The 14,088-nt window shown below is 36.1% G+C and overlaps 2 protein-coding genes across 2 annotated transcripts; both read right to left on the bottom strand.

The window, feature by feature from the left end:
• Nucleotides 1-896: 896 nt before the first annotated feature.
• On the bottom strand, nt 897-13,827 carry bcas1 (brain enriched myelin associated protein 1). The gene is made up of 10 exons (XM_065285247.1): nt 13,328-13,827; nt 9,398-9,544; nt 8,558-8,617; nt 6,941-6,976; nt 6,547-6,726; nt 5,878-5,928; nt 4,906-5,049; nt 4,739-4,822; nt 2,676-2,873; nt 897-2,127 (listed from the first exon to the last, which is right to left on the bottom strand). Exons 1-10 carry the CDS (start codon nt 13,622-13,624, stop codon nt 2,059-2,061), a joined length of 1,266 nt encoding a protein of 421 aa, XP_065141319.1. The 5' UTR covers nt 13,625-13,827; the 3' UTR covers nt 897-2,058.
• LOC135775206 (uncharacterized) lies at nt 10,565-12,077 on the bottom strand. Its single transcript, XM_073813072.1, has one exon. It carries the CDS (start codon nt 11,775-11,777, stop codon nt 10,878-10,880), a length of 900 nt encoding a protein of 299 aa, XP_073669173.1. The 5' UTR covers nt 11,778-12,077; the 3' UTR covers nt 10,565-10,877.
• Nucleotides 13,828-14,088: the final 261 nt, after the last annotated feature.

Here is a 14,088-nt window from a genome sequence, read left to right as displayed (position 1 = left end):
TATTAATAGCCACTATATTTTGCTACTTATATTGTCTGTCAATTTTTCTGTGTTTTCCCCTGCTTCTATTAATGTAAAGCTGCTTTGAAACAATTACCAAGTGTGAAAAGTGCTATATAAATAAAGTTGAATTGAATTATTATAAATAGTTTTTATTACTCGTACAATATAATTTACCAAGACACTTTGATTCTGGAAAAAAATAGGAATATGGAAGAGTAATTGCAATGCTGGCAAGCATTAAATGTGCCGTTATATTTATCTTATAATGACTATTGGGTACATATTGCCCCGGAGGATAGGAATCTGATCCATGTAGTCTCTCTTTCTCTCTCTCTCCCTCTCTCTCTCTGCTATCGTTTGTGACACATACTAGTGCTGACAAGGGTCCTCCCAGCTTTGAACCCCCTCCCTTAGGCCAAGAGCCCACACACAGCTGGGACAGTGCGCTTGCGTGGGAAAACATAAGAACAGCATTGGACCAACAATAAGCATACCATGCATCTTTAGTCACAAGCTAATTGTTTTCCAAATTTTTGTTTCCCAGTGGGCGGTCACTCTTGACGTAGGCTGGCTTAACTTTCCAGCTGTGAAATGTACGATTTTAAAAAGTAAACTATTAAGACATAAGTCGTATCATGGCTCATATAATTACCAAATTAAATTGACTTGTACAAATGTGAGCGATTACTTGTCTAAGTTATAAAAAATTTGCCTGGCTGAAAATAAAACGGTTGAAAAAATCCCATAGACTCAGAACACGGTTGCAACCACATAACAACATCCTGGAAACCACCCAGAATACAAATGAAAAAGATAAAATTACTCAAATTTTCCTCATAACAGTTAACTAGGTGTATTGCGAATGTGTCTTTATTTTAAATAAAGAATGAGTCTTTTTATATGGAAGAGAAATGATTGGTTTATTTTTATAAATTGGTTAAATAGACAAAAATGCAACAAAGGAGAAAACAGAATGAATTTTGAAGTAGGCCCGTCTGCTCTTTACAAATGTAGACAAGAATCAGAAGAGGAAGCATAAAACATTTGACCATTGAAGAGATGTGCATTGCATTATTGTATTGCATAATTGTATATTGCATTATATAATGTTCTAATAGCAGAAAACAGGACAAAAAACACGAAAGACATTTAAATAAACTTCTTAATTTCTCCTGTGGACATAAATGGACGACCAAGCAAATAACAGAATAACTGCTGTTTGGTTTAGTAAGTTATGATTAATGTGCAACATTTTGTAAGGCTACATAAAGTGAAAATAAAAAAAAGATTTTTGACTTTTGGGTCTGACATAAATAACCAAGTTGGTCATATATATATATATATAGTGATCAGATGTATATCTGGTTAAATAAATAATTCAGTTTTTTTTATGAAACTCTTTTAAAAATTTGTGGGCCGGCAACCTTTAGCCGCCAAGGTCATTTTAATGAGAATTAGTCGGTTTCAATGAGCACTGATTGAATTAAGCAGACAATGGGGCATTGAATAGGTTTCTATGTGTTGTTTTTACAATCAGATAGTGTATGATTAAGTCATTTGTTAAGGACACATAAGGTATGCTTTGTTTCAATGGAAAAACCATCTTATTGTCATACTATAGCGATACAAAATGCATCTGGTGTAGAATGAGTGATTAATGCTGATAAATAGTGTTAGTTGACATATTTCGCATACTTCTACATTTGCACAGAAGATAAAGGAAATTGAGTTTCTCTGAATGCAGAATCACATTTTCACTTTCATTTTGCCTTCGTATGCCTCATCACGCAACTCTGACTAGTTATTGTTAAAAAAAAAAAAAACAACTACACAAGTTTTCCCTCCACATGTAGCTTGCTTAATAAGGAATACTTTTGCACTTACGTCTGCTCTCGCTAAATACACGTTTCATGGCATAATATCAAGTTAGGGTCAACCTCATAAACACATTGGAAATGAAACTGGGGATTTGGGCTGCATATCTGCAAAACTTTCTGGACATTTGTGTGTATTCCTATGCTACAGTAAAGATCACCAACCCGAAAGGCTGGGGGTTTATTTGGCCTTCTCGGGTACCACGGGGTCCGTTTGCACTCCAGCATCAGTAGAATGACGTTTTTGGCCCTGTGAGACACACCAATGCATAATGCAACATTAGTGAAGCTAACTTAACTGTTGTTTTTTTATGTTTGGGTTGTAATGGTGCCTGAAGCAAAACGCACTGCAACCTGTCTGGCAAGTGATCGCTTAAACTTAAATATCAACTGTGGATCTTGCTCCAACACGTCCGGTTTGCATATGCGTCAGTAACTATTACATGCAATAACTAATTTAATTTAACAGGTGCTCCTGCATATTTATTAAGAGTGCAACATAAATCTACCGTATTTGGATTTTATTAAGTGATGCCATCTAGTGGTCATTCACATCAACTTTATTATTTTGAAAACACATAAAAGATCAATCGAAGATATGTTTTTTTTTTTTTAAGATTAATAACCAACAATACTAAAATAATGAAGATGTCAGACAACATAAAATGTTTCTCAAAAACACTTAACAAGACAAAAACTACATACAGCTGGACAGTTAAACTGCAGATTGCAAATACTCATGAATTTGTCCTCGGTCAATTCCTGGGCTCTAAGCTAAACTCTGGATTTCTACTTAACCAGGCTTTTGAAGAAGATATTGACGGAGTTCCTCTTCTCCAGCTTGCGAGGAGCGCTGGGCGAGGCGTTATCCGTGCTGTCCACTGATTTGTTGTCTGGTACTGCCAGGGTGGCGGGTTTTGGCTCCTCTACGGCCTTCGCAATGGGGGCAGATTCTGGGACAGGTGCAGCTGGTGTCTCTTTCTTGGGCTCCGGGGCCTTAAATGGACAGAAATTAAGTACATTAATGTTTTTTCATTAGTTAAGTAAAATAAAAATGTTTAAGAGAAATATCATAGAAGAACTATTAAAGGGCACCTATTATGCAAATTCCACTTTTATAAAGTTTTTTGGACATAATGTGTGTTGGCACTGTGTGACCACAACCACCCTACGATGGAAAAAATCCACCCTCTCCTTTTTTAATCCTCGTCAGTGATGCGCGGGTTTTTCCAAAATGAGCGGGTGCCTGGGGTCCCCGCGGTACGAGTCATCCAAAATTATTTTTAATGATATTCGGGTCGCGATCGGTCGGGTCGTTTGAAATAAAAATGCCAATTAACTATTTTAACAAATACTACTTTTAATAAATGCGGGCCAGGAAGCGGGTCGAGTACAACATATATATATTAGAGCTGGGCATAGATTAATCTAGATTAATCTCATACAAAATAAAAGTATTTTTTGCATAAATTATGAGTTTGTGCTGTGTGTAATTATTATGTATATATAAATACACACGCATTCATGCATGTGTATAAAAGAAACATTTACATGTATATATATATTTATTTATATTTTTATATATTCTAAATTATATATAAATAAAAAAACTATATTTAAATAAAACATTTTTAAATGTATGTATGTGTGTGTGTGTTTAAATAAACATAATATTTACACACATCACAAACTCATATATTATGCAAAAAATTACTTTTATTTTGTATGAGATTAATCTATGCCCAGGCCTAATATTTTGGCGGGTTAGTTGAAAGCTTTGGTCGGGTGCGGGTAGTTTTTACATTGACTTGTGCATCATTGATTCTCGTTAAACCAAAGCAGTCTTATTAGACATGCAGTTTTGGTTCTCTTATCAATGTGAGGTCACACTGATAAAGCTCCGCCCACTTACAGTCCTGACATACCATAGTTTCCAACCTCAGCGAGTTGTACTCTGTCCACTAGATACTATTTTCTCAGACTGTATTAATCAGATCTATCTTAACTAAAAGCGCTCACTGTCTGTTTCTAAGGAAGTGAGGGGCTGTAACTCATTTGCATTTAAAGGTACAGACATTATTTTGCTCCCACCCAAACACGAGCATTTTGGACATGCTATAATAAATTATCTCTGGGGTATTTTGAGCTGAAACTTCACAGATACATTCTGGGCACACCTGAGACTTATATGACATCTTGTTAAAAGGCACTTTAAATTAAAGGTTCATAAAGAACCATTTTATCTTCTAATAAGGTTCTTATCATAAAACCAAAAATGGTATTGTGTGGCACCTTGTTTTTTACAGTGTATGTTAAAAAATAATAAAGCCTAAATTATAAATATTTATATATATATAAATATAAGTAACTTTTTAAAAAGTACACATCTACTCCTAAAGAGTTCATATTGGTACCTCAAATGTATGTGTATCTAAATTGTATATTTGGACGGGCCCCAGTGACAGCTTGGGACCATTTTTAACCATTTATCTGATAGTATACCATAAAAATGTTATTATGCAAAATTAATTTTATATAATATACAGGTAAAGCTAGACAAAAATTATTATATATGCAATAACACCCAAATAATGCAAATAAAGCACATACTATGAATGCACTGTAAGTCACATTAAATAAAGCTTCTGCCGGACGAATAAATAAATGTGCCATATGGGATTGAAAGCCTTTAGTAAGAACTGACAATTCAGCACAGGTGACACATTAACTTGATTAATAACTGTATCACTGAAGCCTTTAAAACAATCTCATAGATATCTCACAACACAAAGAGTTATGTCAAACACAAGTCTTTTATCAGTACGGTTAATGCAAAAAATGGCTACAGCGGTGCCATTTACCGATCTAGGAGACACGAGAGAGATGCTCGCGGCAGCGCTGGATGTCGCCGCCTGGATCCTAGTGGTCACTTGACCTAGCAGTACCTCAAATTCATACAAACCTATTATTGCATGCAGTTCTGTAATGCACAATGAAACACACTCGCACACTTGAAAGGACTGTTTACCTTAGGTTTGACTTTCCAAAAAGACATTTTTTTCTCCAGTTTCTTTTCCTCCTGTTTCTGTTCCTCCTGTTTTGGTGCCGGTGGTTCTTCTGGTTTGGCAGCCGCCTCGAGAGTGCTGGTTTTAGATGCGTCTACCTGGGTCTTCTGAGAAAGATCATAAACAGGATGTTGTTACGGTGGGAAAAAAGTGTGACAGAAGACAGCAGAGATGTTTGAGACGGAATTATAGAAAGAGCTTGAAACCTATGCGATGTTTTGTATTTTCTGTTTACACCAAAGAAAGCCTCGGTTTTCCTGAGAGGCACAACCCATGAAAAAAGTACAAAATGGCTCAGATTTTTGTTTAGGTTTCTGAAGAACCCTTTAACAATTATGAGTTCATCAGATTTGCTTTAATGTTTGGTAGTTAAAAAGTTATTAATGTAAATTTGACAAATAATTCAAGAGCATATTATGCTTCTCATTGTCAGGCACAGTTCAAATTAAATCTGTTAAGTCCCCGTGAACCAAAAGTAGCTATCGACTTTACTTCTGTATTGTGATGTATTTCCAAAAGAAATGGAATATCACACGCCGAAAAATAGTGGGTGTGGTTTGTGTTTTTCAGACTGACAGTTGGAATGGGCGGAGTTAACGGATGCTCCCGCCCATGCCGTCAAGCTGACATCATCAGAAAATGAGCGCCACAAGAGGGCGGAAGTAGTTTTTTCAGATTTTTGAGGGCATGTGAATTTTAAATACGGATAAATTGTTTATAAAAAATACTGCAATATTACACAAAAAAATTAAAAACATTTGATTTCATGGGGACTTTAAAGTTTGTTATTACGGGACACCAATCTGTACTCATATTCATGGAAAGTACCATCAAGATATAGTATAGGAAATAGTCTCTACATCATTCATTTAGCAAGAAAGTCCCTCCAGCATGCAAGCCCACAAGGAGACAATTAATCTGCTAAATGTATTTACCTCGACCTCAACCTCAATCTCAATCGGCTTTACCTCATCCACCAAAACAGGCTGCGGGCAAGCAAATATTAGCATTAATGTTGAAATTCTCATAGTTCTCTGTACTGTCCCTGTATTCTGACAAAGACAACATTGAGTCACTGGTTGGCTTTAAGAGCGTCTGAATTTGCTGAATAAATCCGATGTAAGTTATAAAGTGGTGGAATGGAGCCCAAAGCACATGGTTTAGTTGGCCGACTGTTGTGACATGAGGTAATGTCGACATGATGCCATTCATCGAACATTCAGTAATGTCAACCCTGTGCTTGTTGTATAATATATATTATTACAAGCTCTCCTACAAAAAGGCAAAGCTATTTAGATGGAAATTAATGTGCATGAGAAAAAATAAACAAGGTCAGTTCTGTTAATTTCGACTGGCCTCCGCTTGCTCACATTTACCACTCCGGTTGTCTTAGCTCTGCCCCCGCTGGTTTTCGCCGGCTGAACTTTTGACAGCACCTTACCTAGCAAGATCTCAAATTCACATAACTCTATTATGGTCTGCCACATATGCTACATACATTCAAAGCATCATGATGTAATGTGGCAGACCACTGAACACTTTTACAGTATTTATGTGCTTTACTATAACCCACTTCTCCAGGATGGTGGCAGGTGAGCTCATACCTTCGGACGGAAGAGTTTGCTGAAGGCACCGTCTTTAGTTTTGGTCTTGGCAGGAGCGTCTGCTGCTTTGGTTGCAGCTGTTGCAGACGTTTCCTCTTTCTTCACCGCGGGCTCTGCTTTGCCTTCCATCTTAGGAGGCGCTGGAGGGGGCGGAGGTGGTGCTTTGGGTGCTTCCTGTACCTTAGAGAAGAGAAGCAGAAGTTTAAGTTTATTAGGGGGATTTTAGGGGACTTTTCATGTAATTGATCACATTAAACGATTGACCGATTAATCGTTGACAAATCATTGAATGATTAATTAATTGATTAAGCAATTAATCAGTCCATCCATTCATCTATCCAATGAGATGCAAAGAGTTAATTATAGTATAAACTAACATATTGAAATGACTCACATTTGCCGAAGGTGCTGGAGGCGTCTCCTTCTGTGACTGCACAAATAGAGAAAAGAACAAATATAAAGACAATCAATAGAGCATCGTCTGTTTGCATTTTCTGCCCTCAGAGCTTTCATCCAAAAAGTTTAATTAGAGACTCTGGGAACATCTCTATGCATGCATGTGATACGGAATCTGGAATCTCAAGAGAAGAATTGACAGATGTCTAGCTAACTTTGCAATTCTGGCAATCAAAAAGTATTTGAAAAGTAGTTTTGTTGTGCAGGTGTATCGACTGGTATTCAATCAATTCTTAGCCGCTAAGCACACTGAATGCAGCAGAGCTGAAAATGAATTAAAACATCCGAAAAAGCGCACACATCCTATAGATTTTACCCAGGACATCAGACAATGAACAAAAAGCCAAAAAAATAATGAATAAATTAGCAACAACAATACCAGAATATAAATATGTATTTTAAACCCACAATCTGTAACTATAAAAATCATTTAGTGAGCAAGTGCATAAACAATCTGTGTTAAAAACAATTTTCAGTGGTAATGTAATAATAATGATATATAATTTGAAATGTTGGATCAGATTTCACAGTTATTTTTAAATAAATAATATTAATAATAATAATAAATAATACATAATAAATAATATTATTATTATTTATATAAATAATATTAAGAATAATAATTAAAAAAAATTAAGTTACGGATTTCAGCTTAAAATAAGAAAGTATGTTACACGATGTAACAATTTAGCATATGTAGCGTATTGTAATGTAACGTAAATGTAGCATTTAACGTGACGTAAAGTAATGTAATGTAGCATATAATGTAACATAATGTAGCATGTAATGTAACATAATGTAACGTAATGTAACGTAATATAGCATATAATGTAACGTAATGTAGCATATAACGTAACATAATGTAGCATATAACATAACATAAAGTAACGTAATGTAACGTAATGTAAAATAATGTAACGTAATGTAACGTAATGTAGCATATAATGTAACACTGTAATGTAATGTAGCTTGTAATGTAACGCAATGTAACATAATGTGGCATGTAATGTAAAAGAATTTAACGTAGAGTAGCATGTAATGCAGCGTGATGTAACATAATGTTACATAAGGTAACGTAATGAAGAATATAACGAAATGTGTAACGTATAACTTATCATATAATGTAACGTATAACGTAACAATGTATATCATAACCTCATGTATAACATAACGTATTACATAAAATTTTACATAACATAACACATAGCATGACATAACGTATCACATAACGTATAACATATAATATAAGATATAACATAAAATATAATAAAACACAAAGCACGACAATGTATCACATAACGTTTCATATAACCCATCACATAATGCATAACATAACGTATCACATAATCTATCACATAACCTATCACATAACCTATCGCATAACGTATAACATATAACATAACGTATAACATAACGTATAACATAACGTATCACATAACCTATCACATAACCTATCGCATAACGTATAACATAATGTATAACATAACGTATAACATAACGTAACAAAAAACATAACATAACATATAACATAACATCTGACAATAGGATTTATTACCTGGTCTTTTGAAGCATCAGAAGTGGCTTTGGCTTCTTTGCTTGGCTTAGTCGAACTGGCCTTCACATGCAAAAGAGAGAATGGAGACAGGGAAACATTATAGTGACTGTGAAAAAGCACCAGGGTATCATGTTTAAGCATATATTGCTCCTTCAGGTACTCCATGCTGGAGAGCAGGGCCTATTCATCTGCTTGAATGAAGATGGAGATATCAAAATGTATCTTTTGTCAGCATAATGTCTGTCTGTCAAACCGAGACGCGCTCATACGGGTTCTCTTTGCTACGGGCGCACAAAGAGCTCCCTGGCAGGGATCATTCTGAACATGCTTCTCGTATTGAGTCAGCTATTGTCCTCTGGAGATGGCGTAGGCCTACCCGTGCTTTATCACAGCACATCACTACTCCAAACGCACAGGCCTCCCTTGTGAGCTCGCATTATACAGCAAACAAAAGACTGCCACACTCTGTCATGTCCAAGGGCTTGACTGCCAGGGATAGTTTAGCTAGCAGATTAAAAGTCCAATGAAAAAATACTACAGAGAGTAAAAATAATTTTTTGGGGGTACAAGACAATATTGGAGATATTGGTCACATACACCTTCCTGTTACACTTTAATATAGCACACTACACTACTTCCTGCTGACCTTAAACTATTTTTTTTTTGTTAAATTCAACATGTAGGGCTAACAGTGTCAACGTAACCTTACAAGTAATGAAAAAATGTAGCATGAATTAAGTACATCGCTCTAGATAAAGTGCCAAATATGTAAATGTAAATATCATTTAGTGCAAGTCTGTTTGGATCGAATAAATGAAAGAATCGAAAAGCTGTACTTACAAAAGACTTGAAAAAGTTCATAACTTTTTTTTCTGATTCTTTCGGCTCCTCGGATTGCGGCGTTTCTTCTGCGACTTCTCCAAGATCTTTCAAGAGTTCGTCAGCGATCCCCTCGGGCTCTGCGCTTGCCTCGATGGCCACTGCTTCCTATGGACAAACCCAGAGACTTAGCCTTTGGAAATGTGTTACAACTCTACAGCTGATGTGCAATAGCTGCATTGAAATAGGGGCACAATTCCATCCATGCCTCTGCCTACTCGGGGCCCAGCTGCAACAATTCGTCTTTTATTAAAGACTGTTTCCCCCCTCACTCATTGATATTCAGCAATGTGCTGGACTTAATGTTTGTGTGTACTTTATCCCAGAAAACATGTTTGATTTAGATTATATACTGCATTGCTTCTGGATTTTTTATAGCAAAGATATCTTTTTGCACAGTAAGAGCTGGTTGGTGGTGACTGGTGTACAGTTGGTTAGTTTCATGCAAATTCACAATGTTGGATGGAAGTTATTTACTCTGGGACAGTCACGTATGGTTGATTCTCACGAAATTAGACTTATGAGGTTTAGTGAAACATTTTGATAATAAAAGTAAATGCTATCAAAATAAGAAGCATACAGTTACAAAACATCTCTTCGTGTACTATTTTGTACTATGATTTCAAATGACATCATACAGCCCAATTTTGTTTTTTTTTCCACATTTAAGGGAAAAAATTTCATTACCGCAACGTGTCCATGACTGTTCTTTGACATGGAAATATTTATAATAAAAAATAAAAAAATAAAAAGCTTCAGTGCATGTAATACTATAAACATTTAAAGTAAACTTTAAACTTGTGGTGTTTGGTGATCATTGGTAAATGTAGAAACAATAATAAGGAATATAAATGTATCCAAGACCAATTTTCTCATCCTCCGAAACAATTTTCAATCATTTTTGGAAGGGACATAATTGACTGTAACACTCAAGATGGCTACCAGGTAAGCTTTTTATTTTTTTTCTCCAGATAAAAGTTGAAATTTTGTTTGTCGTAGTACCTAAACAACTTTTAAGTTCTCATTACCAAAACATGAGTTTGTAAATGCATATATTTAATGTAATTTCATGTTGCGGTAATGATCATTTTTGATAACGATAATCTAAAAAATGTAAATAATTCTATAGGAAATATTTTTAAAATCCTCTAAAAATAATGGTTATAGTAAGTTCAGACCGTAATCTCATATGTGCAACAAAAATTGCTTCAAGGGCTTTTTAAAAATTTTGATGTTGGACACCTTCTAAATCTGGATTTTGTGAGAATCACCCGTATAGACAAAACAATAAGCAAACAACTCAACACATGCTCACAAACTTTTAATAAAGTTAATTCAGCCTTCAGTCTGGAGACAAAGTCTGGTACGGTTAGTTTCTGTTATTCGTCTCACATTGACGATAAACATCTTGTAGGTGAGGAGTTAGTACGTGTAAATGATTTCAACAGGGCTGTGAGTTCGTCCATGCGGCGGCGTTTTTGCGAATGCAAGAAATCTGACTTACAATACTGCAGTGCACACCGTTTTCTTGTATCTTTTGGATGAAATCACAATCTTCTGCTATTACAATTGCTGTGTTATCGAACTCATACTTGTCATTTGGGCAAATTTCAATTGTGATGTTAATCGTGCTTTCGTTACCACAAACATCTACACTGACGGGCTTGCATGAGGAATCTACTAAAGCCTCGATGCACACAGACCTCAGGCGAGAAAACAATTCTGAAGACTCTGCTAAATGGCTTTTACTTTCCGTGCCGATCCTCTCATCTTCACTGGCTGGTGAAGTCACCGGTCCATCTACAGCTGGGTAAGGATGGTTGGTGATTGGTTCTTCAATAATCACCCAGCTTTCTTCATCCACAGCTGCCTTTCCATTGGCAGCAAATATGTCCTCGACAGTCACGTGAGCCGTTTCGTCTTTAACCACGACTGCCGACTCTACAGATAATGTTTCAGGTGCTTCTGCAACATCCAATGTGTCCATGTTCCTCAGTTCCTCATTTGTTTGCCTCATGTTTTCCTCAACGTTTTGCTGAGTGACTTGGTCCTCAGTAATCTGCAAGATTTCCTCAACGATATCAGCAATTTCTTCATCCAATGCCTTCTCAGTTTCAGCCAATGGTTGCTCATCCTGAATCAAGTCTACAACCAAAGTATCTTTACATTTCGGTTCCACTGTAACTGATTCTGGCTCCTCTTCATCTGATATTATCATTTCAACCATTTTTATGAGTTCCTCATCTTCTATTAAAAGCTCTTCAGCATCAGCAGTCGTGGGTTCTTCATATTTGAATGACATTGGCACCTGAACTACAGACTTTAGATGTTCTGTATGCATCTCATGTACTTGAGATCCTATCACCGGCTCTTTAGCAGATGCCTCAGAAAAGGTCACAGGTTCTTCAGCGACAGCTATTGGTTTCGTTGTTTGGCACAGATCTGGGAGAACTTCAAAGAAGGTCAGAGCTTCAGATATAGGCTGTGTTGGAATGGTGTCAGTCAAATGTAGGTTACCAGCCGTTTCTTCATGAATCTCATCTTGGTCGTCCTTTTGGAACGAGAAATTGGCAAAGATGAAACAGAATGCAGTGCTTTTATATAACTTCCGATGACACCTTGTTACCTGGTAGATGCTTGGGAGAACACTTCAGGTACAAAAGCCCACCTGGATTTGCATACAAGCTTACAGAAGTAACAGTTGAAAAAATAATGATGCATTGTTATTGTTTTTAAAGGGGACATTTCACAGACTTTTTAGGATGTCAGATAAATCTTTGGTGTCCCCAGAGTACGCATCTGAAGTTTTAGCTCAAAATAGCAATCATTAAGATTATAATAGCATGTTAAAATTGCCACTTTGTAGGTGCGAGCAAACATGTGCCATTTTTGGGTGTGTCCTTTAAAATGCAAATGAGCTGATCTCTGCACTAAATGGAAACGCTGTGGTTGGATAGTGCAGATTAAGGTGTAGTGTTATCCCCTTTTGACATCACAAGGGGAGCCAAATTTCAATTACCTATTTTTTCAAATGCTTGCAGAGAATGATTTACCAAAACTAAGTTACTGGGTTGATCTTTTTCCTTTCCAGTCTCACAAAGTTTCGTGATATAGTTATGTATTCTTTTTATTCTTTTTTCGTGATATTATCACGAATTTCTGTTTTTTCGTGATCGTAAAACGAATTCCTGTTTTCGTGTGATTATCATTTATTGGTTACTCAACTGCTTTTTCCTATTTTTAAACCATTGTCGCTTCGGTTTAGGGTTAGATTTGGTGCTTGCATTAGAATGTCACGTTATACATTGCTTTATACTATTTTTTCTGATTTATTTTTTATGTCGCCTGGCGTTATGGTTAGAATTGGGTTTGGGTAGGGATGTCATTTTATGTAAATCTAACCCTAAACCGAAGCGACAATGGTTTAAAAATAGGACAAAACAGTTGAGTAACCAATACGTGATAATCACACAAAAACAGGAATTCGTTATACGATCACGAGAAACGCGGAAATTTGTGATAATATCACGAAAAAAGAATAAAAAAATATGTGACTACATAGAGCAATTTTGGGAGACAGGGCTGTCTTTTTCACATTTTCTATGTTGATAGAAGCACTGGGGACCCAAATATAGCACTTAAACATGGAAAAAGTCAGATTTTTATGATATGTCCCCTTCAAGATAAGTGTGTTTCTTTACCAAACTAAGAAAATAACACTTTGTGTTTCAACCAGATGCAATTGCATATTTTAAGTTTTGTGTCATTTTTTGTACATAGCAAAGATGTGACAAAGTCATAGGCACTGTGTACTGCAATATATATCTGTATAGAAGACCAACTAATAAATAGTTAAAATAATAATAAACTAGCTTTGCAGATTTTACTTACTGAATCTAATGTAAGCTCTCCATCAACAGAATCTGCAGGTTTCACCGGTTCAGCCTTCTTTTTAAACATTTTACCAAAGATGTTTTTCCGTTCATTTTCGCTTTGCTTCTGGGCTTCTTTTGGAGGTTCTTCCTCAGTTGTGGTTGCAGTTTCTGTCTGACAAGATGCTTCGATTTTAGCAGGTTCCTTGGCTTTGTCAACCTCCTCTTTATCTGCTGATGGTTTTACTGAATCTAATGTAAGCTCTCCATCAACAGAATCTGCAGGTTTCACCGGTTCTGCCTTCTTTTTAAACATTTTGCCAAAGATGTTTTTCCGTTCATTTTCACTTTGCTTCTGGGCTTCTTTTGGAGGTTCTTCCTCAGTTGCGGTCGTAGTTTCTGCTTCGATTTTAACAGGTTCCTTGGCTGTGTCGACCTCCTCTTTACCTGCTGATGGTTTCGGCTTACTTGTGTCCTTCTCTGGTGGGATTTCACACTTTTGCTGCGGTGCGTCTTTGCAAGCCAATAGATAGAAACATAAAATTAATCATGCATTAGTTGTACAGGACAAATAATATTTGCACTGTTCTACGCCTATCGGAATGCTAATAGTTTTTGTATTTATGGACTTATGTTTGCTAATACACACCCATTGCACAAAGGTTAGGCCTGTTACATGAAATTAGATGAGTAACTACACAACATGTGTGCATTGCAGAATTTTTGCATTAATTAATGCATGTCATAATTTTATGCACATATTATACATGCATTTTATGA

Source organism: Paramisgurnus dabryanus, chromosome 21 (assembly GCF_030506205.2).
Source record: "Paramisgurnus dabryanus chromosome 21, PD_genome_1.1, whole genome shotgun sequence".
Taxonomy (NCBI): domain Eukaryota; kingdom Metazoa; phylum Chordata; class Actinopteri; order Cypriniformes; family Cobitidae; genus Paramisgurnus; species Paramisgurnus dabryanus.
Note: the sequence above shows the minus strand (reverse complement) of the source record. Positions and strands in the feature narration are given on the sequence as shown.

What these genes read in the sequence shown, in the direction of transcription:
- LOC135775206 (XM_073813072.1), bottom strand. Translation starts at nt 11,777, where the DNA reads ATGCATACAGAACATCTAAAGTCTGTAGTTCAGGTGCCAATGTCATTC.
- bcas1 (XM_065285247.1), bottom strand. Translation starts at nt 13,624, where the DNA reads ATGTTTAAAAAGAAGGCAGAACCGGTGAAACCTGCAGATTCTGTTGAT. An exon ending in TGAACTTTTTCAAGTCTTTT is followed by an intron (nt 8,618 to 9,397) that starts GTAAGTACAGCT and finishes TTGCATGTGAAG; the next exon opens with GCCAGTTCGACTAAGCCAAG. An exon ending in CTGATGCTTCAAAAGACCAG is followed by an intron (nt 6,977 to 8,557) that starts GTAATAAATCCT and finishes CTATTTGTGCAG; the next exon opens with TCACAGAAGGAGACGCCTCC.